The 27,152-nt window shown below is 39.5% G+C and overlaps 1 protein-coding gene across 4 annotated transcripts in view; it reads left to right on the plus strand.

The window, feature by feature from the left end:
• SUMF1 (sulfatase modifying factor 1) overlaps positions 1–27,152 on the plus strand; it is a 404,376-nt gene that overhangs the window by 85,359 nt on the left and 291,865 nt on the right. For 2 of the 4 annotated variants that reach the window (XM_011965458.1, XM_011965460.1), the window contains 2 exons: positions 10,225–10,284; positions 21,040–22,147. In XM_011965458.1, coding sequence (XP_011820848.1) covers positions 10,225–10,284; positions 21,040–21,150 — 171 coding nt within the window. In that variant the 3' untranslated portion in view covers positions 21,151–22,147. Of the gene's footprint in view, positions 1–10,224; positions 10,285–21,039; positions 22,148–27,152 lie in introns of those variants that run through there. The other 2 variants (XM_011965456.1, XM_011965459.1) reach the window with 2 other exon arrangements.

Genomic DNA, 27,152 nt, shown 5'->3' on the forward strand with positions numbered 1-27,152 from the left:
AAAAAAAATCACATGATTATATCAGTGCAGAAAAAGCATTTAACAAATTCAACACTCATTTATAACAAAAATTCTCAGGAAAATAGGAATACAAAGATTTTCTCAAACTTAATAAAGAGCATCTACAAAAAAACTGTATAGTTACCATTATATTTAATGGTAAAAGACCGAGTGCTTTTCCACTAATATCAGGAAAAAGGTAACTATGTCTGTTTCAAGAACTCTTATTCAACATAGTGCTGGGATTTCTAGCCAGTAGAATAAGGTAAGAAATGGAAATAAAAGGTATACAGATCAGCAAGGAAGGAATAAAACAGTCCCTATTTGCAGATATATGAGTGTTTGTTTACATAGAAAGTCCCAGGGAATCTACCAAAATCTTCTTAAAACTAATATATCAGTTTATAAAGTTTATAAGACACAAGATAAACATAAGTTTATTTCTGTAGACTAACAACAAACACATGGACATTGAAATTTAAAATACAATACATTTACAGTTGCCAAAACCAAATGAAATGTTTATCTGTAAATCTAATAAAATGTGTATAGTACATGTGTGCTAAAAGCTATGCAACACTAATAAAAGAAATATCTGAATAAATGAAGAGACAATGCTCATGAATTGGAAAATTCAGCCTAGTAAAGATGTCAGTTCTACCAATTGTTTAATGTAATTCCTGTCAAAATCCCAGCAAGATTTTTTTGTAGACATTGTCATGATTTTTCTGAAATATATATGGAAAGGCAAAGGAAGTAGAATTGCTAAAACAATTTTGAAAAATAATAATGTGAGAGGAACCAGTATACCCAATTTGAAGACTTACTACATAGCTACAGTAATCAAGACTGTTTGATATTGGTGGAGGGATATGCTCATAGGTCAGTGAAACAAAATAGAGAACCCAGAAAGAGACCCACACATATATGATGCCCAACTGATTTTTGACAAAGTTGCCAAAGCAATTTAATGAAGGAAAGAAAGCCTTTTCAACATATGGTGCTGGAACAATTGGACATCCGTGGGCAGAAAATGAACCTCTACCTTAGTCTCACACCTTACACGAAAATTAACTCCAGATGAATCACAGAGTTAAAATTTAAACTGCAAAACTCTAAAACCTTTAGAAAAAAACACAGGAGAAAATGTGAGATCTAGGGCTAGGCAAAGAGTGTATATAGACTTGACACCAAAAAGCGTGATCACCCACATATGGAAAAATAAATAAACTGGACTTTATAAAAATTAGAACTTTTTTGCTGTGAAAGATCCTGTTAAGAGGATATAAAGACAAGCTACAGAGTGAGAGAAAATATTCACAACCCATATATCTGACAAAAGCCATGTATAATTACAATATATAAAAAACTCAACACTCAACAGTAAAAAACCAAACAATCCAATTAGAACATGTGCAGAAGACATGAAGAGACACTTCACAGAAGAAGATATACAGATGGCACTAAGCACATGAAAAGATGCTCAACATCATTAGCCATTGGAGAAATAAAAATTAAAACCATAATGAGATACAACTATACACCTATCAGAATGGCTAAAATTAAAAAGTAGTGACTGGCTAGGATACAGAGAAACTGGATTATTTATCCATTGCTGGTGGTTATGTGACAGAGTACAGCCATTCTGGAAAACAGTTTGATGTTTTCTTTAAAACCTAGACATTCGACTGGGCGCAGTGGCTCACTCCTGTAACCCTAGCACTTTGGGAGGCAAAGACAGGCTGATCACATGAGGTCGTGAGTTCGAGACCAGCCTGGCTAACATGGTGAAACCCTGTCTCTACTAAAAATACAGAAATTACCTGGGCCTGGTGGCATGTGCCTGTAATCCCAGCTACTCAGGAGGCTGAGGCAGGAGAATCGCTTGAACCCAAGGCTCAACCCTTGGAATGAGCCAAGATTATGCCACTGCGCTCCATCCTGGGCGACAGAGCGAGGGACTCTGTCTCAAAAAAAAAATCAAGTAAACATTCGACCACCATATGCCCTTCTTTGGCACTGATTCCAAAGGGATGAAAATTTATGTTCATACAAAAACCTACACATGACTGTTTATAGCATCTTTATTCGTAATAGCCAAACAAACAAACAAACAAACCTAGAAACAGCCGAAATGTCCTTCAGTGGGTGAATATTTAAACAAACTGATACATCCCCACCATGGAATACTACTCAACCGTAATAAGGGATAGACTGTTGGTACGCGAAGCAACCTGGATGAATCTCTGGAGAGTTATGCTGAGTGGAAAAAAAGCCAGTTCAAAAAGTTTACATACTGTATGATTCCATTTATATTAATATAACATTCTTGAAACGACAAAATTATAGGAGTGGGAAGGGGTTAGTGTTTTCCAGGGGTTAAGAAGGGGTTGGGGGATGGGAAGGAAGTGGTCGTAACTATAAAAGGGCAACGTCAGGGAGCCTTGTGATGGAAATGTTCTGTGTCTTGACTGTGTCAATGTCAACATCCTGGTTGAGATAGAGTACAGAGTTTTGGAAGATGTTGCCATTGGGGAAAACTGGATATAGAGTACACCAAACATAAGATTGTTTAAAGCAATAATGGTCACACTGTGTTAAGATTTTCACGTATATAACTGGAATATATATGCCAGTAATACTATGCATTTTGTTTGTTGATATGTCTTCATCAAGACTATGAAGAGTCTGAAATTTTATCCTGTTTGCAAGCTCATGAGTTAGGCCACTACAGTATCATGGATGCTGGCAGAAGACATGAAGTTTCTGTGTCAGAGTTACAGATTTTTCTAGTCACAGCACAGCAGGCAACATGGACTTCCTGTTCACATCGCTTCCCCTTGTCCCCCAAGTCCCACAAGGATGACACAGTAGGTCTTTGTCACAGCTAGATAATCCTGAGCTTAGGAGACTTCTAGTCTTATAAAGAGGTTTATAATAAACACACCCAACCTTTGACATTATTGTTCTGGCCAGGAAACAAACCTGCCTTCTTCTGTCATCTTCTGAGACTCTTGGTTACACAAACATCCTTCAAAAGATAATCCAAGACAAAAACTGCCACAAGGCATATAGAATTGCCCCATGCCACCACCACGACCAGAGAATATTTTAAGTCTCTCAATTTATAACTTTTCTCTTTTTCCTCCCTTGTTATTTGTTGAAAACATGTCTAATCTCTTCTTATTTTTATTTATTTATTTATTTATTTATTTATTTATTTATTTATTTATTTATTTATTTTTGAATTGGAGTCTTGCTCTGTCGCCCAGGCTGGAGTGCATGGTGCAATCTCGGCTCACTGCAGCCTCTGCCTCCCAGGTTCAAGTAATTCTCTTGCCTCCCCCTTCCTAGTAGCTGGAATTATAGGTGTGTACCACTATGACTAGCTAATTTTTATATTTTTACTAGAGACATTCACCATGTTGGCCAGGATGATCTTGAGCTCCTGGCCTCCAGTGATTCATCTGCCTTGACCTCCCAAAGTGCTGGGATTATAGGCATGAACCACTGCACCCGGCCCTGATCTCTTTTTTTTTTTCCTTTTTATTGTACTTTAAGTTCTGGGGTACATGTACAGAATGTGCAGGTTTTTTTACTTAGGTATACACATACCATAGTGGTTTGCTGCACCCATCAACCCATCACCTGCATTAGGTATTTCACCTAATGCTATCCCTCCCCTAGTCCCCGACCCCCAACAGGCCTCAGTGTGTGATATTCCCCTCCCTGTCTCCATGTGTTCTCATTGTTCAACTCCCACCTATGAGTGAGAACATGCGGTGTTTGGTTTTCTGTTCTATCGTTAGTTTCTTGAGAATGGTGGTTTTCAGCTTCATCCATGTCCCTGCAAAGGACATGAGCTCATCCTTTTTTATGGATGCATAGTATTGCATGGTGTATATGTGCCACATTTTCTTTATCCAGTCCATCATTGATGGGCATTTGGGTTGGTTCCAAGTCTTTGCTATTGTGAGCAGTGCTGCAATAAACATATGTGTGCATGTGTCTTTATAGCAGAATGATTTATAATCTTTTGGGTATATATCCAATAATGGGATTGCTGGGTCAAATGGTATTTCTGGTTTTAGATCATTGAGGAATCACCACAAATGATCTGTTTTTAGAAGAATTTCCCATGACCTGGGTTTTGTTCATTGCATCTTTGTGGAATCATTTTAGAATATTCTTCTATTCCCTGTATTTTCTACAATCTTTATTTAGATTTAAAGTCTTGATTATATTTAGGCTTTAGGGAGGGGGTGTGTGTGTGTATGTGTGCATGAATGAGTGTGTGTATGTATATGAGTAATTAAAAATACTTCATAGGGCTGTGTACATTCTTTATATCATATCAGGAAGCATATTTTGCATGGCTTTTATTGTGACACTGATAAGATTATGTTTGTTAATAAGATTGATCAGTATTTAAGTAGACATTGTCAGTCTGAACCATCTGTTACAAGGTTCTTCATTAGCCTTTCACTCACTGATTTTAGCAGCCATTGATACTCATTGCCTAGATTCAGTTCTTTAGGAGGGTTTGTTTTTGTTTGCTTGTTTGTTTGTTTGTTTTCCTGAGACAGGGTTTCTCATTCCTGTTGTCTGGGTTGCAGTGCTGTGGTGCAGTCACCGCTCACTAGAACTTCTGCCTCCCAGGTTCAAGTGGTTCTCCTGCCTCAGCCTTTTGAGTAACTGGGACTACAGATGTGCCCCACCACACCTGGCTAACTTTTGTATTTTTTGTAGAGATGAGGTTTCACCATGTTGCCTAGGCCGGTCTTGAACTCCTGGGCTCAAGCAATCTTCCCACATTGGCCTCCTAAAGTGCTGTGATTACAGGCGTGAGCCATTGCACTTGGCCAAGATTTTTGAAATAATGATATTCTATTACTCTTTCTGCATTAATTATCTGGAATTCCTCTATAAAGAACATTCACTCATAACTCTTCTATTTTCCTGAGGCATAGTTTGTGTGAGGAAGTCAGAATAAATGCTTGATGCTGTTATTTTCATAGTAAAAAAGTGATAGTAATGTGTACACATACAGAAGTGCCTCATTCTTTTTAGTGGGTGCTTAGCATTTCATTACTATGGATTGTGTCAAATAACATGTTTATTATTTGTTTTACTTTTTAAATTTTTATTGGTTATTGGGGAACAGGTGGTGTTTGGTTACATGGGTAAGTTCCTTAGTGGTGATTTGTGAGATTTTGGTGCACCCCCACCTGAGCAGTATCCACTGCACCCGATTTGTTGCCTTTTATCCCTCACTCCCTTCCCACCCTTTCCCCCGAGTCCCCAAAGTCCATTGTGTCATTCTTACGCCTCTGCATCCTCATAGCTTAGCTCCCACTTATGAGTGAGAACATGTGATGTTTGGTTTTCCATTCCTGAGTTATTTCACTTGGAATGATAGTCTCCAGTCCCATCCAGGTCGCTAGTAGTGCCTTTTGACTGTTCGCTGAGTGATGGAAATTTGTCACACTCTCCATCCCTTCTGTTGCTTTCCTTGTCAATGTATTGGGCATGACAAGGAGGGAAAGGAAAATGTCTCCTGACTACACAGAGTGCAGTCATTGTGCTGTGAAAAATGTCCTGGTAGCCCTGAGCAGGATGGCCACCCCTCTTCCTTACAAACGCATTCCTCCTCTAAACAAGCCAGTCTCACTGATTCGTGGTTCTGTGGCATCTCCAGTGGATTTGACTCATTGTTAAACATGCCTTCCCAGGTGTTTTAAACAGGGGTAGATTTCTCTGCACTAATGCTGAGCGTTGCTTCTTCATCTCTTTTCCTGAGAACTTTAGCTTTACCTTGGCCTTTTGAGATTATTGGGACTGATATGTAGAAACCTGTGTGTTTTGCTGTTCTTGCAACCAGGCAAGCATTGGAGATGTGTTAATATTTTGGTGTCTATGGGACTAGAGCAGTTACGGGCAATAGTACCTTTGAAGATAGCATTCACGATGGTTCCTGCCTGGTTATAGGCAGAATCCCTATGTTCCATGTGTTTTTCCACTGAGACTTTTTTTTTTCCTTTCCAACTTTCATTTTAAGTGCAAAGGATGGATGTGCAGGTTTGTGACATGGGTAAATTGTGGGCCGAGGGGGTTTGGTGTACAGATAATTTTGTCACCCAGGTAATCAGCATAATACTCAGTATGTAGTTTTTCAGTCCTTATCCTTCTCTCACCCTCCACCTTGCTCAAATAGGCCCCAGTGTGTATTGTTCTCTTCTTTGTCTCCATGTGTACTCAATGTTTAGCTCCCATTTATAAGTGAGAACATGCAGTATTTGGTTTTCTGTTCCTGCGTTAATTCACATAGGATAATAATGGCCTCCAGCTCCATTCAGGTTGCTGCAAAGGACATGATTCATTCTTTTTTATGGCTGTGTAGTATTCCATGGTGTATATGTACCACATTTTCTTTATCCAGTCCACTATTGATGGATATCTAGGTTAATTCCAAGTGGTTTCTTATGCATCCCTGAGACTCTTGAGCACAGGAGGTGGAGGTGGTAGGGCCCTGCGGCTGCTCTTCCTGCTGCGGTATACAGGCAAACAGATGAGGTGTTTAAACACCACCACCAGTAGCCACTTAAGTTGTTTTAGCCTGCAGTAATAAACTTGATCATGAGAGAGTGTTAATTTTGATTTATTACTGTTTTTTTCCACAAATGGATATGGAGATACCCGTCTTCCCTAACTCTCCGGATTAGTCTGCTAGGGCTGCATAACAAACTACCACACACTTAGTGTCTTTTTTTTTTTTTGAGATGGAGTCTCGCTCTGTTGCCAAGTTCGAGTGCAGTGGCGCAATCTCGGCTCACTGCAACCTCTGCCTCACAGATTCAAGTGATTCTCCTGCCTCAGCCTCGTGAGTAGCTGGACTATAGGTGTGTGCCACCACAACCAGCTAATTTTTGTATTTTTAGTAGAGATGGGGTTTCACTATATTGGCCAGGATGGTCTCTACCTCTTGACCTTGTGATCTGCCCGCCTTGGCCTCCCACAGTTAGTGTCTTGAAACAACAGAAATTTATCCTCTCACAGTTCTGGAGGCTAGCAGTCTGAAATCAAGGTGCCAGCTAGGCCACACACCATCTGGAATCTCTAAGGGAAGATCCTTCCTGGTGGCTTCCAGGAATCCTTCGCATTCCTTGGCTTGTAGCTGCCTCACTCCAGTTCCTGCCTCCATCACCATATAGACTTCTCTGTGTTCCTCTGTGCATACTCTCCTCATCTTACAAGGACACCAGTCATTGGATTTAGGGCCTGCCCTAATCCCATATGATCTTATATTAATTACAAAATTTACAATCTGCAAAGTTCCTATTTCTGAATCAGGTCAGATGCTAGGGCTGTGAATGAACATTAATTTTGGGAACATTTTTCAACCCACTACACCCTCCTAGTAATTTTTCTGTTTTTCGGCAAAGTGGCAAGCATTTCAAACAGTTTTAGTTAATTACCATGTTGTTTGCTAGCAAAAATAGTTTTATTTATAAGAAGCAGCTGAGCAGTCACCTAAATTGAGGACTGTGTTAGGGGCTACAGTTGTGTCAGTCTGGGATGACTGTCATTAGTACTCGCGTCACTGTGGTAAGTGTCGTAGTTATTGATTGCAGACTTAGTTCATTGAAGTTGATGATGAAAGGGAACTATTTTGTTCCCATGCCTTCCCATTGGCAAATCAGCTCCTCCTTGTTCCTAGATCTACTTGAAGAGTCTAAATTGCATGCTAGCAGATACTGTGAAAGACTTGAATCACAATTTGATACATTGTAACAGAGCATGCAGCGAACCACCTAAAGCAGTGTAATGTAAGAACTGTTAAGCAAGAAACAGTGTAGGAGAGTGTGGCCGTTACATGGGAGAGTTCCACAGTTTTAAATGCTTTCATTGATGCCACGGTGAATTCTCGGTAATTGTCTTACTTTTATAGAGTAATAAAACTGACTCAGAATGTTTGTCAGATTCTAGATATTCCTGGGAAGAAAACTGCTGCCAGCCATTATTTTGACATGTAGCTTTTCACGTTTGCAGTGTGTCTGTTTATAATTAATAAAAGTTTATTAATATAACATTAAGCATTTAAGGCCTTGGAAATATTGTAGCCCTGCAGATGAAGGAGGACTAGCCAATGGCTTCGTCTGTGATAGTTTCTAAGCACAACAGTCCCCTACTTACAATGGTTTGACTGAAGATTTTTTTTTAGTTTACAATTATGTGAAAGTGATATGCCTTCGGTAGAAACTGTGGTTTAAGTATCCATACAACCACTCTGTTTTCCACTTTCAGTTCAGTATTCAGTAATTTACATGATATAGTCAACACTTTATTATAAAATAGGCTTTGTGTTGTTAGATGATTTGCCCAGCTACAGACTAACGTAAGTGTTCTGAACATGTTTAAGGTACGCTAGGCTAAGCTGTGATATTGGGTAGGTTAGGAGTATTAAATGCATTTTCGACTTAATAAATAGTATTTTCAACTTATGATCGATTTATCAGGACAGGACCTAATCCCATGCTAAGGAGCATCTGTACCTGGAAATGCTTAGAAGATAATGTGCACTTCTGCCCACATGGTTTACATTTGCAAGACAGTACATTAGCTATGCTTCGAGAAAGCGTGGTTCTTTTAACTTCTGCCAGTTAACTAAGGACCCTTTTGATTCACAGGAAAAGGAAAAACTAAGATGTGAGCGGGGTTGTCCCAGCTTCTTGCGTTTTCGGAGCAAATAGTAGACAGGTGTGTGATTGTCTTTTTGAACAAAAAAAAGGAGATAAATCCCTCTCCCCACAGACTCCCCTGATATCGTTCTGACTTATTAGAGCCTATTTATTGGTACCTTTCAGATGCGGTGTATGGCTTACCTGATATTGAGGCTTTTATCTTGGCAACTGATGCCTTAGGATTTTCATTTCCTTTGAACTTTTATCTGAAGCCCTTCCTAGAAAAAGGTCTTGCCATTGTACTGGCTCTGTGTAGATCTCAATTCTTATTACAGTGGTAGACATTGCTCTTTCTTGCCTCCTTTTAAGCACTGCCTAATTTCCTATACTTCTTGTCTCTAAGTGGGTGCACAGTGGAGTGCCTCAGAGCTTGGAGTCTGGAGCAGGGCTTCCTGGTTGTGCCACTTATTTTGCTGGTAACTTAACCTACCTCCAAGATTGGATGGAGAATACCTGAGTTAATATTTGTAAAGTGTTCAAACTGTGCCTGGTTCATAGTATGCATGTGTGTCTTTTTCTTTCTTCAAGATAAACCATGTTCTATATCTTGATTGTGGTAGCGGTTACATGACTATATATGTTTGTCAAAACTCATTGGAACTGTGCACTTAAAAAGGATGAATTTTACTGTATATTAATTATATCTTAATAAACCACACCTAAATTTTTTGTTAAGGCTAACAAACAAACTCTTTCATTCAATCAGCAAAGTGTTTATTAAGTGTTACACAGTGGGATTATAAAAACATATAATTCTGGCCTGGCATGGTGTTGCATGCCTGTAATCCCAGCACTTTGGGAGGCTGAGGTAGGAGGGTCACTTGAGCCCGGTAGTTCAAGACCAGCCTGGGCAATAGAGCGAGACCCTGTCTCTACAAATAATAATTTTTAAAAATTAGCTGGGCGTGGTGGTTCATGCCTGTGGTTCTAGCTACTTGGGAGGCTGAGGAGGGAGGATTGCTTGAGCCCAGGTGGTCAAGGCTGTAGTGAGCTGTGATCATGCCACTGCACTCCAGCCTGGGTGACAGAGGGAGACCCTGTCTCAAAAAAATTTTTGTTTCAAAAAAAAAAAAAACAAAAACATGTAATTCAAAGACGCTTGCCAGTGTAGATGAATAAACTAATTATAACACAGGATAAATTTGCTTATTAGCATGACATGGTAAGAGGTGCGGCCAAGCAGCTTATTAGTCATCCAGGCAAGAAATGCTGTAGGGACTTAGAGGCAGGATTGCTTTCTGTAGTCAAGAAGACTTCACCAAAGAGTGGGAACTTGAGGTGGACCTTAGAAGATGGGTAGGATTTAGGGAGGTGGGCATTTGGGAGGGCCCATGAATACAGATACAAAGCCTAGGGGTGGAAACACATGTGGAGAGTTTAGACAACCATGAGAGAGCTGGTTGGATCAAAGTGGATTCTCTCCCACTGTGTAAGGGGCAGCTTTGCCTTCTGGTCTAACACAGCCTTTTTTCTTCATCCGTAGAAAGGTCCCCCTTCTGGGAAAGACCGGGTGAAGAAAGGTGGATCCTACATGTGCCATAGGGTAAGTCATGTCACTAAACTATTTTGTCGTTCTTGTTCTGATAGCAGTTTTATGGATCCATTGTAAATGATAGCCCCGAATGTCTCATTCACTTCTGCAAATGCATACCTAACCCCACTGAAACCAGAAAAAAAGGAGGATAGTCATCTCAAATTTGGTTACAAGCACGGAGAAAAGTAACACAAGTAGCAGAGGTTGTGAATGACGTATTGTCAACCACATTTCATCTATTGAATCTTGCCCCTTTGAGAGACCTGTGTTGTCTCGTGAACTGCATCGGGGTGAGTGTATATACCTTTTCCAGCATGTGAGTCTGAAAGCACACCCTTAATTTATTTGAGAATCCTGTACATTTCTGGATTTTTTGTTGAGATTCAGGTGAGAGTTATATATGGAGGGCAGATTGTGATATACTGAAATGGAAGCATCCCGTGTTCTGGGTACAAAGTGTGCCTTGTGAAATGAGCATCATTCCCAGAGTGTTTCTTCTCTTCGGGCTATGATTTTAGTGTCTGAGCTGGCTTTCTTCATCAGTTAGAGTGACTTGGTGTTTCATAAATAACCTTTATAAGGAATTTGGAAATAGAATACCATCCCTTCCCTTTTTTCTTTGAGTCATATATTTTTCACATCTCCTGAACTCCAGCTTTCTCTCCCTGTGCAGAGATGGCATTTTGCAGATTGTTATTGCCGCAAAGCTTCCCCTAGTAATTTATTCAGTCCAGGTGGTTAGAGACTTAAAACCACCTATAATGGCTCCAAATTAAGTTACTAATTTGATAATGATGGCATTATCGAATTTTGTCTTAAAACAGTGGTTCTCAAACTTTATTCCACATTGTAATCATCTGGGATCTATATAAAATACTGATGTCTGGTTCCTCACTCACCCCCATTCTGATTTGATTTTTCTTCAGTGTGAGCTGGGCATTGCATTTTTTAAAGCTGTCCAGGTGATGAAAACATATGTCCAAGTTTGGGAATCACTAGCCTAAAGCAAATCTCTCTAGATTATATATATATGTGAGTTTGTATGTATGTGTATCTTCTGTATTTCTTAGGATTTTTAATCCAGTGATTCAGGTAGAAGTTCATAAAGCAGAGCTCAATTGATGCTTTAGACCTACACTGATAATAAGATGTAGACCAATTTATCTTCATAAAATCTTTTTTTTTTTTTTTTTTTTTTTTTATTTTTTTTTTGGTGACAGGGTCTCACTCTTCATCCAGACTGAGGTGCAGTAGCACAATCACAGTTCACTGCAGCCTCGACTTCCTAGGCTCAAGTGATCCTCCCATCTCAGCCTCCCAAGTAACCTGGCTAATTTTTAAATTTTTTGTAGAGATGGGGTCTTGCCGTGTTGCCTAGGCTGGTCTTGAACATTTGGGCTCAGAAAATTCTTCCTGCCTTTGCTTCCCAAAATGTTGGGATTCACTGCGCCTGGCCTAAAATTCTAGTTTTAATTTTAAATTAAAAGCGTTGTCCCAGGTCTTCCCAATATATTTATATGTTCACATATACATCAGAGTCTTTAATCCCAGACTGTTTCTCTATTTGAAGTTGTTGCTACAAATGTACCTGGATCTTCTTGCCAGGGAACCAGGCTTCCATGGAAAACAGGTGAATCTCTCTTTGTACAGTAGTGTCTCAAAATCCTAATTGTCACCAGTTATGTCTCTGACATATGGCACTTTTCTAAATTGAGAATCCATTTACTTTCTAAGTAATTGAGGACCAGAAGATTTTTCTTCAAGAATAAATGGGGTAACAGAAGCTTGTAAAAAACATTTTAAGCAAGTAAAGAACATTAACTATCCTAATTCCATGCATAGGAATGTATCTACTTGCATGTTTATAATTTTTAGCTTACTTGTAATCTACATTTTTATAAGCTTCCCAGTAGATTCTTTAAAAATATCTTTTAACCTCCTACATGCTTTATTAAGTATGCTTACATGGTACTGATTTTTGTATGTTCATCTTGTATCTTGCAACCTTGCAAAACTCATTTATTAGTCCTAGTAATGTTTTTGTAGATTGTATTATATTTTCTACATAGGTGATCATATGATCTGTGAATGTTGACAGTTCTTCCTTTCTAATCTAGATGCCTTTTATAACTTTTTCTTGCTGTATGTCATTGGCTAGAACTTTCAGTATAGTGTTGAATAGGAATGATAAGAGTAGACATTCATACCTCATTCTTGATCTTAGAGAATAAACATTCAGTTTTTCAAAATCAGATATGTGTTAGCAATAGCTTTTTCATAGACGCCCTTTACAGCTTGAGAAAGTTTTTTTCCATTGCTAATTTTTTGTGAGTTTTTTTTTTAATCAGCAATGGATGTAGATTTTGCTGGGTGCTTTTTCTGCATCTATTGAGATGATAATATGATTTTGCTTTTTCTTTTTTCTTTCTTTCTTTCTTTCTTTATTTTTTATTATTATATTTTAAGTTCTAGGGTACATGTGCATAATGTGCAGGTTTGTTACATATGTATACTTGTGCCATGTTGGTGTGCTGCACCCATCAACTCGTCAGCACCCATCAACTCGTCATTTACATCAGGTATAACTCCCAATGCAATCCCTTCCCCCTCCCCCCTCCCCATGATAGGCCCCGGTGTGTGATGTTCCCCTTCCGGAGTCCAAGTGATCTCATTGTTCAGTTCCCACCTATGAGTGAGAACATGTGGTGTTTGGTTTTCTGTTCTTGTGATAGTTTGCTAAGAATGATGGTTTCCAGCTGCATCCATGTCCCTACAAAGGACACAAACTCATCCTTTTTTATGGCTGCATAGTATTCCATGGTGTATATGTGCCACATTTTCTTAATCCAGTCTGTCACTGATGGACATTTGGGTTGATTCCAAGTCTTTGCTATTGTGAATAGTGCCGCAATAAACATACGTGTGCATGTGTCTTTATAGCAGCATGATTTATAATCCTTTGGGTATATAACCAGTAATGGGATGGCTGGGTCGTATGGTACATCTAGTTCTAGATCCTTGAGGAATCGCCATACTGTTTTCCATAATGGTTGAACTAGTTTACAATCCCACCAACAGTGGGAAAGTATTCCTATTTCTCCACATCCTCTCCAGCACCTGTTGTTTCCTGACTTTTTAATGATTGCCATTCTAACTGGTGTGAGATGCTATCTCATTGTGGTTTTGATTTGCATTTCTCTGATGGCCAGTGATGATGAGCATTTTTTCATGTATCTAAAACATGTCTAAAACACCAAAATGTCTAAAACACCGAAAGCAACGGCAGCAAAAGCCAAAATGGACAAATGGGATCTCATTAAACTAAAGAGCTTCTGCACAGCAAAAGAAACTACCATCAGAGTGAACAGGCAACCTACAGAATGGGAGAAAATTTTTGCAATCTACTCATCTGACAAAGGGCTAATATCCAGAACCTATAAAGAACTCAAACAAATTTACAAGAAAAAAACAACCCCATCAAAAAGTGGGCAAAGGATATGAACAGACATTTCTCAAAAGAAGACATTCATACGCCAACAGACACATGATTTTGCTTTTTCTATCTGTTCATATGGTGAATTACATTGATTTTCAAATATTAAGCTATCCTTGCATTCCTGGGATACGTATCATTCCACTTAGTCATGATGTATTTTTTTATACATTTTGGATTTGATCTGCAAAAATTATGAGTGAGTATTTTTGCATCTAGTTTATTCTGTGTTTTCTTGTAATATCTTTGTCTGATTTTGGTTTCAGGGTATTGCTGTCTTCATAGATTGAGTTAAATATTAACTTATTTTACATTTTTTGCAAGAGTTTATGTAGAATTAGTGTTATTCTTGAAATGTTTGATAGGATTCCTTGGTGAATGCATTTGGGCCAAGAGTTTTAACTATTAATTAAGTTAGAAAACAGGATCGAATTTCTGAACTCAAGCAATTGTCCTGCCTCAGCCTCCCTAGTGGCTGGGAGTATACATATGAGCCAGTATGCCGATTTTTTTTCTTTTACTATAGGCCTAATTTTTAAAATAGACGTGGGACTATACAGCTTATCTGCTTCTTCTTGAGTACATTCTGGTAGTTTGTATCTTTTAAGGAATTTGTCCATTTCATTTGATTTATTGTATTTATTGGCATAATCTCTGCCTTTCTTTGGGTGTTTAGACTATTTATATTTAACGTGGGTTTTGATATGGTTGGGTTGAAATGTGCCATCTTGATTTTTTTTCCTCTTTGTCTCACCTGTTCTTGTTCTCTGTTTGTCTTCCTTTTGATTGCATACTTTTTATCACCCCATTTTCTCTCCTTAATACTTATTAGCTGTAACTCTTTGTTTTATAATTTTAGTATTAATTTAAAGTTTATATTACGCATTTTTATCTTTTCTTAGCCTACCTGAAGGATTTGTTTTAATTTAGTTAGGTTCCATATGATGGGGATAACATTTCAGAAGAGGAGAAGAGCAGAGTGACAAAACTGAGTGGGATCCACAGGATTTTCCATAGAAAAATGGCACTTCCAGGATCTTGGTCAAGTGAATTGTTTATTAGGTTGGTCTTTAACATCAGTCTGATTATATCTGTAAGATCAAGAAAATAGCACAGTGTTGATTGTGAATTATTTTCAGAGTGCTTAGCCTTTCCAGTAGATTAAGAGTGACAGCTTTTACTAAATTATTGGGATGTGGATTAGGGAATTACATCTGGATTGGAGTTCTATATCTGTTTCTTGCCAGGTATGTGACCTTGGGGAAATTACTTAATCTTTCCAAGCCTCAGTTTTCACATTTGTAACATGCTATAATTATACCCATTATAAGGTTCTGGTGAAGATGCTATAATTATACCCATTATACCCATTATAAGGTTCTGGTAAATGAACCAACATATATAAGTTCTTGGTACAGTGCTTAGCTTGTGGTAAAGGCTCAGTAAAAGTTAGTTGCTCCTATCAGCATCATCTTTATTGTAATTAGATTATTTCCCCTCTTCTTTTCTGAAGAAGGAACTGACTAATAAACTCCCAACTAGACAGGCAAAAACAATGTTTATGGCATAGGTGAAAATCAATAAAAGGAAAAAAATCAGTAGAAAGAATAATGTTATAATTCATTTTTAAAAACATTTTCTTGCTTAGATGATAACTTATTTTTGATCATGGGCCAACACGAGTTTGTCTGGCTAAAGTAAATTCTTTTTTTTGAGACAGACTCTCACTCTGTCACCCAGGCTGGAGTGCAATGACATGATCTTGGCTCACTGCAACGTCCGCCCCCCAATTTCAAGCATTTCTCCTGCCTCAGCTTCCTGAGAGCCGGGATTACAGGTGCGTGCCACCACGCACGGCTACTTTTTGTGTAGAGATGGGGTTTTACCAAACTGGCCAGGCTGATCTCGAACCCCTGACCTCAAGTGATCCTCCCGCCTTGGCGTCCCAAAGTGCTGAGATTATAGACGTGAGCCACCATGCCCGGCCTGCCTGGCTAAAGTTAATTCTGATGATCATTCATAATTTTTTGAAAATCTATCCAAAGTATAGCTTCAAGAAGGAGATAGGGGCACAGAAAGAAAAACTATGAGGCAACATGTCATCTGGTTAAGGGTGCAGACTTTGTAATCAGATTGAATAGGCTGGAACCTTGGATCCACCATTTATAAACCATGTAACCTTAGGCACACTATTAACATCTGTGTGCCTCAATTTTTCCTCAAGTATACAGTGCAGATACTAATAATGCCTATCTCATAGGATTGTTGAAAGGATCAAGTGAATTAATACATAAGAAGTTCTTCGAATAGTTCACATAGTAAGTACTCAAGAAATACTCGTTGTTGTTGATGTTGTTAGATTAATCCCTCTGGGTCTTTAGCTCAGCCTACAACATTGAGGAAATCCTCACCTTCCTGCCAAGATGAAGAGCGAAAGGAGTTGGTCTAGTGTCAGTGGCAAGTGCAATGGATGGGAAATTGAGACATCTCTTCTGTTGTGGAGTTCTCAATAATGATTTTGTTTAACATGAGCTACAATTATCTTTAAAATGCCCTTTGTCCCTAAAAGTCTTCCTCTCATAAAAACCATATTGCTGTTCCACTTGACTTTGAAGCCCCAAGGCTGGTAAGTCATTATCTTAAATGGATTGTTCCCAAGTCTAGGATCACATTCTTAGCACAGACATGGAGATCAATTTCACACAGTAATTAGCCATCTTGATGAAATAGGACTAAAACAGGTCCTTCCCACTTGCCCTGTTCTTAATTAATAGAATGACCCATTTTTCAGCCACCTAGACCTCACATCCTTAAGAACCACTTTTGGTGCTAAAAATAAAGTTGGAAAAAAAGAAAGAGCAATGAGGACATTTATAATGAGGCCATTTACCTCTTTAATTATATGCTTTGAACGATTAATAAATGTTTGCTGAGTGAATGAGTGCATTTGAAATGGAATGATGTGTGAATTGACTGTTTTCTCAACTGATGGCTCTGACCTCTCAATACTAACTTTTGTAGTGAGTCTTGCTTTTTAAGGTTTAATTTTTTATTGTCATTTTGGCTAATGGACAGTGTCAGGGATTGCTGTGATCTAATAAAAAACTTTTGGTGGTGGGGAAGGGAGAAGCACTGATTTTAAACTTTTTATTATACAAAGAAAACATTTTCATAGCATACAAATTAGAAAATATATAATAAAGATCAAAACAAAAATGAAATCATTATGTTTCCTAAAGAAAACAATTGATAGTATTCCAGCAAACTTAATTTTTGTCTTTCAAGAATGGAATTATTCTGTATATTCCAGGGTCTTCAGATACAGCCCTGGGAATAATCTCTTATATATCTCTTTTCTACTGTCCTGTGTCACAGCTGTAGAATCCTCAACACAGTGCTTTGGGCAGGTCCCACCAGTTCATTTGAGTTGTTATATGCTAGGTTTTGTGGCATATGAACATCATCTTATTTTAAAATAGTTTCTGATATAATTTAAGAGATAAGTGGGCAGGGCGCGGTGGCTCAAGCCTGTAATCCCAGCACTTTGGGAGGCCGAGACGGGCGGATCACAAGGTCAGGAGATCGAGACCATCCTGGCGAACCCGGTGAAACCCCGTCTCTACTAAAAAATACAAAAAACTAGCCGGGCGAGGTGGCGGGCGCCTGTAGTCCCAGCTACTCGGGAGGCTGAGGCAGGAGAATGGCGTGAACCCGGGAGGCGGAGCTTGCAGTGAGCTGAGATCCGGCCACCGCACTCCAGCCTGGGTGACAGAGCGAGACCCCGTCTAAAAAAAAAAAAAAAAAAAAAAGAGATAAGTGACAGGTAGAAATATGCCGTTCAACAAAAACCTAAGTCCTATGCCCTATCACCAGAGAGCTTTCTTAACTTTCCCATTTATGCAGCAATTGTATATCCACATTCAGATGCTGGCAGGGGTATTACCATCTTCCTGCAGTTGAACACAAGGTTTCTAAGACCTATTTAGAAGCTGGCTAATACCTTTGTTGTTTTAGTGAGGAAGCCAGTTACCCCAAAGACAGTCATTGCTCTTGCCCGGAATTCTCATTCTCCAGATCTTTGAGCAACTCAGCCCACATGTGATCTTAGAGGGGCCTTTCCCGACCACGACCCTATCTAAAGTAGCTACCCAGTCACTCTCAGTCCTCTTTCCCTATTTTCCTTCCTGCAGAGGTGACTACTCCTGGAAAACAGCTTGAATGTATTGGTTGATTTATTGTCTGACAATTCCCTGTTGAATGTCAGCTCCCTGATAACAGGTATCTTGTTTGTCTTGTTCTGATTGTATCCGCCATACCTAAAATAGCATCTGGCATATTGTAAGCTCTTATATATTCAATGAATAATTAAACCATGCTCTGAAATTATCAGGCTGTGGCCTTGCTATCCTCTCAACTTGCCCTTCTAAATCCTATAAACCAGTGTTACTCAAAGTGTGGCCCATGGGCCTGTAGCATCAGCAGCACCTAGAAACTTGTTAGAAGTAGGTTCTTGAGCCCCATACTAGACTTCCTGAATCAGAGTTTCTGGATGGGTGGCCTAGGAACATGGATTTAAGCAAGCTGTATTGGCCGTTCTTATGTATGCTCAGGTCTGAGGACCACTGCCATGATCATGGAAATCTCATCCACATCAATTTTTGCCTTCTAAAAAAGCCTTTCCTAAAATCTGTGGCATTCTACAAGGGACAACTCCTTCACCTGCATTACTAATTACCTCAGAATTGTTTACCCCTACATGCTTTGTAGCTGTTTGATGTATAGTCTGTTTCTTCAACCAGTCTGAGATCTCCAGCAAGACAGGAACGTAATTCTACTCTGATCTTTTCTGTGGGTGTAATGAGTGAGCAATCAGGAAACACTTGATTGTTTTTGGTCATGTGTGTACATTTATGGGACAAGAATGTCATGTCGTCTGTGTAGCTCCCCCTGAACCTGATCTTTGCTGAGGTGTGGAATTGGCCACACATGCTTGGTTGCATGGGGCCCTGGATTATCCACAGGAACTTGGTTCTGGAAATACCAAAGCACTGTTGTTTCACAGCAGCCCAATGAGTAGGCCCTGCATGGGATGAGGCTTTTGCTCTGTCTTCCTCCATGGTCACCTCTAGTCATTTGAGAGCTTCCGTTGCATGCGCATCACATATAGTAGGAGATGCCATCAATTTATCAATTATTTCAAGCACATTTTAAATTCATCGTCCCTCTGTCTACCTGAGAATTGCTAATGTCATATTCTTCACTGACCACAAGGCAAATTAGAAAATTGGTTGCTATCATTTCACTATCTATAGAAGACAAAGCACTGTGTCTTTCTTTTTACAGTAGAAGTGCTCCAGAGAATTTCTGTGTCAACTTTAGAGATACTTTTCATAAAGATAAGAAGCATTTTATTCTTCTGAGAGCAAGGAGAATAATTAAAAAATAAAAAAACCTTTTGCATGCTGACTTCCCCCTGACTCCAAATTATCGCTTCTGCACAGATTCTAAAGTTATTCCACACATTTCTTTGTGAAACTTCTTTAACCAGCTTGCGGAGACTTGAGCTGTACTGGGCCAACTCATAGTGTATACTCATGGCACACAGGATGACTAGTTTATTTTTATTCTCCGTTATTTTGGATCGGAGAACAATCCTAGGGCACAAGAGTTTCATGCGTGGTTATTTTTGGCATGTGGAGGCTTTTGAAGTAATCTGTGGTTAATCACTGAATACCTGCTAGGTAGGCAGGGATATGTGCGTTAGGCTGTCTTATGTTTGTGCAAGTGTACAAGTGCATGCAGGGCTTGTGTATTGGGCAGTGGGAAAGAAGACATGAGTTGTGATAACCTTCCCTCTGGAGTATAGAATCTTGCCAGGAAAGCAAGCACACCAGTTAGACCTGAGCTGGAATTCTGCTTTCTTTAATAACTGTGCAATTTTGGGTAAGTCATTGAGTTTCTCTGGGCTGTTACAATCAAATGACGTAACAGATGAAGATGCCTAGCCCCATGTCTGGTGTGTACTAGGTGCTGAAGGTCTGTGTTGGTGTGCATGTGTATACTTGTGCCCGGCTCTTATTTAATAACACAGATGTAAAACAAACTGCACACAACATTGTATAGCTTTATTAGTTACTATGATTTAAACTCCCAAAGCAACACATTTTTAAAAAGCAATGTTGTCCCACAGCCTTTCCTACATTTGATGTTCCTAGGCTTATTGTTTAATTTTTTGCCAATCTACTGTATTAAATGAGATCATAAATATGATTTAGATAGTAAATGATATCATAAATATTATTTAGATATTAAATGATATCTTAGTGTTATTCTTAATATTTTTTCAGTGGCCATCTATCACTTATTACTTAGTTTAATTTAAAAAATTAATATATATTAATTCTTATTGTATAGGAATACTGCATAGGTTTCATATAGGAAGTATGAAACTCAGGTTGCTTGAGGGATAACTGCTGTGCACACTGTGGTGCATTCAGAACCTTCCAGTCTTTTTTTCTTGGCATATGTAGTTATCTACACTGAGGTCATACCACATATACAGCTTTATATTCTGACTTTTTCATTTAACTTTTTTTTTTTTTTGGAGACAAGATCTTGCTCTGTCACCCAGACTTTAGCACAGTGGCTCAGTGATGGTGCACTGCAGCCTCAAACACCTGGACTCAAGAGATCTTCCCACTTCAACCTCTTGAGAAGCTGGGACTACAGGTGCACACCACCATGCTTAGCTAATTTTTTGTAGAGATGGGGTCTTACTGTGTTGCCCAGGCTGGCCTTGAGCTCCTGGCCTCAAGCAGTCCTCCCATTTCAGCCTCCCAAAATGTTGAGATTACAGGTGTGAGCCAGTGCACCTGGCCTCATTTTACATTTTGTCATGAAAAAGTCCTGTGTCATTAAATATTATGTAAAAACATGACTTTCAATGGCTGCTTGCTTTTCTGTTATATGGATGTGCCTAAACTTAGGCAATCATTGGTTTTTATGTTTTTCTTTTTTGCTGTTCTATCTAACGCGGAACATCTTTGTACTATATCTGTGTTACGTTTATAAGGTAAAGGACGTTGGAAAATATGTGGTTAATTCTTGAATGTGCTGCCCTTTTTAAAGCATACATGTGAAGTATCCATACTGCCAGGGTTGTGGGGAAGCACTGTCTGCAGCTGGTGCTTTTGTGCAACATGCATCTGACAGGTTAGAGCCCTCAGCCGAGAGTCCCAGTAGCACTTACCTTGCTTTTTCTCTCTGCACAGTCCTATTGTTACAGGTATCGCTGTGCTGCTCGTAGCCAGAACACACCTGATAGCTCTGCTTCGAATCTGGGATTCCGCTGTGCGGCCGACCGCCTGCCCACCATGGACTGACAACCGAGAAGAATTTTCCCAATCCAAGAAGGAGTCGTGTCTGACCTACACTGGGCTTCCCTCAGAACTCTGAATGATCTCATGCCAAGAATTCCCACCCTGAGGTGGGTTACATACCTGCCCAACGGCCAAAGGAACTGCCTTGTGAGACCAAATCGCTGACCTGGGTCAGTGCATGTGCTTTATTGTGTGGTGCATCTTTGAAGATCATCGCCATATTTTACTTTTGAGAGTCTTTAAAGAAGAAGGGGAGTGGAGGGAACCCTGACCTAGGCTTCAGGAGGCCCGCATCCTACACAGGCTCTGCCACAGGAGTTAGACCCCAGGTCTGACACTTGGCCTTCCTGGGCCTCAAGTTCCCTCCCCTATCAAATGAGGGGATGGACAGCATGACCTCTGGGTTTCTCTCCAACTCATCAGTTCTAAAGAGGATATCAGATTCTATTGTGACTTCATAGTGAGAATTTATGATAGATTATTTTTTAGCTATTTTTTCCATGTGTGAACCTTGAGTGATACTAATCATGTAAAGTAAGAGTTCTCTTATGTATTATTTTCAGAAAAGGGATGGTGGTGACTCCTTTATATTCATACTGCACTTTGTTTTTCCAAGGAAATCAATGTCTTTTACATCGTTATGATGAATCCCACATGGGCCAGTGATGGTATGCTGAAGTTCAGCCATTGAACACACAGGAATGTCTGTGGGGTGACTCTACTGTGCTTTATCTTTTAACATTAAGTGCCTTTGGTTCAGAGGGGCAGTCATAAGCTCTGTTTGCCCCTCTCCCCAAAGCCTTCAGTGAATGTGAAATGTGTGCTAAATGGGGAAACCTGTTTAATTCTAGGTATAGGGTGAAAGGAATGAGGACCTTGAATTAGCTATATTCAGGGTATCCGGTATTTTGTAATAGGGAATAGGAAACCTTGTTGGCTATGGAATATCAGATGCTTTGAATCATGCACTATGTCGAATAAACTTATCTGCTAAATCAGGCTTCACTCTCATCAGCTTCTTTTCTCTTTCTCTTCTTTGCGTTTTCTTTTAAAGAAAGGACTTTGTGATATGCATGTTTTATTTGCTAGAAGACTTCCATGTTTATTAGCTAGTGGATAACTTTGATATATAGGTAATTTGTGGGAATTTTTATTCCAAATAGCAAGGCTATTCCACCAGGAACCCTATCATGACCTTGCTGCTTGTTGCCACAGTAGATAAATGCCAAGTCAAAGGCACTGCCCCGGTTGGTGGTCTTGTAAAACCCAGCATTTGCTTCCCATGCCAGGAAAGCACCTTGTTTTAGAACAATGGATTTTGACCTAAGGTCCCTCTTATCAAAGTTCCCATCCTGATTCCTCAGTCCTGAGAACCCCTAAGTCATTTCTTGCATGCCATTCAAAAGAAATGTTTAAATCAAATAATATTCAAAAGTGTTTAACCAACACATTTACTACTTTTGTGCTTCGCCTCTTAACATGTTAAAACATTTCACTTGAAAAGCAATTGTGTAGGCCAGGCTCAGTGGCTCATGCCTGTAACCCCAGCACTTTGGGAGGCCAAGGTGGGTAGATCACTCAAGGTCAGGAGTTCGAGATTAGCCTGGCCAACATGCCAAAACCCTATTTCTACTAAAAATACAAAAAAAAAAAAAAAAAATTTTGCCAGGAGTGGTGGCATGTGCCTGTAGTCCCAGCTACTCAGGACTGAGCCAGAAGAATCGCTTGAACTTGAGAGGCAGAGGTTGCAGTGAGCTGAGATCACGCCATTGCATTCCAGCCTGGATAACAGAACAAGACTTTGTCCCAGAGAAAAAAAAAAAAGTCATGTAGCTGGCATGTTTAGCCACATTTGTGGTTCATTTTGTGGATATTAAATGTTTTTCTACAAACTTCCACCTACTGATGATTAATCCCGGGGCAGGGGGGAAAAAAACATTTGTAGCAAATAACTAATGTAGGAAATAAGAGATTTTATTTTTAAAGTCGTCCTACTCCAGTACAGTTTGTTTTTACTTGTTACCTCCCACCTGCATATATTTTTTACATTGTTATATTTATAGTGTGTATATTTTGAATTCTTCTCTTGTTAATTAATGTTATATTGCATAAATATTTTTGGTGTTTGGGGTATACTTTTTAGAATTGCATTTTTAGCAGCAGCACAATACTGGAAGGCATTTAAAATGAATTCCTAAGTTGGGGACAGTGGCTGATATCTATAATCCCAGTGCTTTGGGAAGTTGAGGCGAACGGATCATTTGAGGCCAGGAACTTGAGACCAGCCTGGTCAACTGATATGGTTTGACTGTGTCCCCACCCAAATCTCATCTTGAATTGTAGTTCCCATAATCCCCAGGTGTTGTGCAAGGGACCTGGTGGGAGTAATTGAATCATGGGGGCAGTAACCCCTATGCTGTTCTTGTGATAGTGAGTTAGTTCTCACAAGTTCTGATGGTTTTATAAGGGGCTTTTCCCCCATTGCTCAGCACTCACTCTCCTGCCACCCTGTGAAGAGGTGCCTTCCGCCATGATTGTAAGTTTCCCCAGCCATGTGGAACTGTGAGTCAATTAAACCTCTTTTCTTTATAAATTACCCAGTCTCAGGTATTCCTTCATAACAGTGTGAACATGGAGTAATATAGCAACAAAGCGAGACCCTATCTTTACAAAAAATGAAAAATCAAAATTAGTTGGGCATGGCAGTGTGTACCTGTAATCCCAGCTACCTGAGAGGCTGAGGTGGGAGGTTTGCTTGTGCCCAGGAGCTCAAGGCTGCAGTAAACTATGATTGTGCCCATTTACACCAGCCTGGGCAACAGAGAAAGACCCTGTCTCTAAAAATAAATAAAATAAAATGACATCCTAACAAGCCATTTATTTAAGAACTACATGTCTGGGTTACCAACTAAAGAGTACCCTAAACTATGGCTAGCTATAGTCACTACAGTTTATAATGTTGGATAATGACATATGAGCAGACCAACAAAATGGGACTGTGAAAAGTTCAGTTTGAATGCCATAGATGTAGTCCTGAAAAGCCTCACTTTCTGTAAAATTGCACACAGAAAAATAGAGGCGTAAGGGGAAAGGCAGATTACTCAAAACTTAAGGAACTTTGTACATTGTACCACAGCACTAGCAAAATAATAACTATCCTAACAAAACCAGTAGCTTAATTCAATCTCCACTGGCATTTGCAGCCAGCATTACAGCCCAGTTGATCCTTTGCAGCCTTAAGCCTTGAGGCACCTTCTTTCTTCTCCAAGATGTAAGACCTTCAGGACATATGCTTCTAATGGAGACCACTTCCATCAAAAGTAAAAAATCTGATCTGGGATGTAGATTTCTTCATCAGTCAACTTCAAGAGGGGCAGTGTTGCTTAACACAGAGAGAGCTTAACACAGTGGAAACTGGAACAGTTCTTGAAGCCACTAAATAAATCACTAGATGCACTAAAAGAAGGCACTTTCATAGGATTTTTTTTTTTTTTTTTCCTGAAGGTCTTCATATATTGCTAAGGTTTTCTCTTAAATTATGAGAAAGTTTGTGCCTGCTTGTTTCAAAACACGTTTTAAACCACATGTGATCCAACATGACTTCCACATTCTACTGTCCTCCATTCTGTTTATTAATCGCTTGTGAGCTATTTCTGCTTTAAATAAACACTTGGAGCAGAGCAGACCATTTGGTCAATGTGCCAGTTCCAGTTGCAGTATTAAAAAACTGTTTTTTGTTGTTGTTGTTTTAGGAACTCTTATATCTAGAGTTGGTTTCTAATTCTCGTTGCTTGCCCCATTGAAACATGGAAGGAATTTGAGGTTTGTTCTCAAGTCTGCTTTAGTCCTGAATCCTGGATGGTCTTTATTTTTGGATTGTACGTGACAGTTGAGTGACAAGCAAGGTGTATCTCTGTTTTTTAAAAGCTGTAAACATGATTAGAAGAAGGTAGGGGCTGGGGGAAATAGGGGTGGTAATCAAGAGGGACCTTTTCTTCATGGAAAATGGGCTGCATAGATGCCTCAAACTACATGGTTCAACCTACAGCTTAAAATGGAGTACAGCTCTGTGTCAATATGGACATTTTCTTTTCACCCCCACCTTCTACCTCTTTTTGAACAGAGCATCTCAATTGTCCATATGACCCTTGAGGAAAAAAAGAAATGGAAGCTACCATTTATTTTAGTAAGAGTTCGTTGGGGCCAGGCACGGTGGCTCATGCCTGTAATCCCAGCACTTTGGGAGGCCGAGGTGGGTGGATCAGCTGAGGTCAGGAGTTCATGACCAACCTGGCCAACATGGTGAAACCCCGTCTCTACTAAAAATACAAAAATTAGCTGGGCTTGGTGGTGGATGCCTATAATCCCAGCTACTCGGAGGCTGAGGCAGGAGAATCAATTGAACTCAGGAGGCGGAGGTTGCAGTGAGCTGAGATCACGCCATTGCACTCCAGCCTAGGTGACAAGAGCGAAACTCTGTCTCAAAATAAATAAATAAATAAAAGTTAGTTGGGGCAGGGGTGTGGTGGGGGTGGTGGCTTCAAAGTAGTGCATTGGTAAATTCTATTTTTCAGGGACTGTCTTTACTGAGAATTCTGTTGATAAAAAATAATGACTGAAATTTCATCCATGAGAATCTAGTATTTTAATTCTCTTGCTAATCACCTTTTCAAAATAGATCACATTTTTGTCCTCAGTATTCAAGCTGCAAACAGAATTTTTGCATGTGGTAAAATCCATGGTTGACTTCAGGAATATCTTGAAAAAAACACCGTAAACATAGTGCTTTCTGTTCTGAAACTTCAGGAATTTTATGAAAGGGATTAGTGTGGGCTTATGTTTTCTTTTTTAAATATTTGGCATTTCTGTCTCCCTCCTGCCCTCCTTCCTTCCAACAAATATTAACATTCCATTATCAGTATTTCTCATAAGGGAGTTAACCTGCAGGCTGGTTATGGAGGAACAAAGGAAGTGCAGAGCCAGGCAAGATGTGTCAACAGGTGAAGCAGGCTGGGCGTGAGTGAGGCCTGTTGTAAGCGTGCTGCCACTGCTCTGTTCTCGTCCATGGCTGCCCTGCAGAAATGTCAGCCGGGAGTTGCTCAGTTATCCAGTTTCCAGGACTGGCTGGATGTTTGCATTTTCGTGTGAAGTCTTCTGAGTTTTTAATGTTGGCAACCAAGATTTTAAAAAAGCAAACACTGTGAAGACCTAATAATTGCTTCTGCAGCTCTGTTTCATCTGCAGGGTGCCAGTTTGCATTTGCAGCCTGGATTATGAAGAGTTGACACAGAGCAAAAAAAAAAAAAAAAAAAAAAAAAAATTTGTATGTATTTATATCTGAAGAATGACTGATTAAGTAAGTAATGTACTAGTAAGAAATGCATAAATGTGGAAAAGGGCCGTGACTTGCCCAGGGACCTCATCTTGCCTAGAAATGCCTTTCGAGACTCCTCTCCTCTATCCCCACGCCGTCCCCACCAAAAACCATTTAACAGCGATGGGTAATCTCAGCAGAGCCATGGACAGCCCATTTTCATTAACTTGAGCACTTATGGCTAAGTGTGCAGATTAATATCAGAGAATAGCAAAATTTTAATTTATTGACTGTTGATTTAATTTTATTTGTTAAAACTTAATTCTCTGGATACAAACCACCCTTGAGCAGGCCTCATTTTTATAGGCTTTCCAGAGTCAGTTGTGCTATTAGTGAAAGCTAGCCTTTGTTGTTTCAAATGCTTAAAACACCATGGAAATTATTAACTCCGAGAGCCTCAGATGGAGCTTTGGCAGGTGGCCAGAACTTCCTTCCTCTGACTCTTGTGTTTAGACCATTAGAGCAAGAGTTTAATTAATTTTTTGATTAAGCAAAATCGTTACAGACAGTATTCAGGTAGGCTGTAAAATGAGAAATGCTCTTTCCTGAAACTTGCCCTATTTAGGATTGGAAAGTTCAAGGGATTAGTACCAAGGGGGCGGAATTTTTCAGCTTCAGATCAGATTCTAAT

The sequence above is a fragment of the Mandrillus leucophaeus genome, unplaced genomic scaffold (genome assembly GCF_000951045.1).
Source record: "Mandrillus leucophaeus isolate KB7577 unplaced genomic scaffold, Mleu.le_1.0 Scaffold727, whole genome shotgun sequence".
Classification (NCBI taxonomy): domain Eukaryota; kingdom Metazoa; phylum Chordata; class Mammalia; order Primates; family Cercopithecidae; genus Mandrillus; species Mandrillus leucophaeus.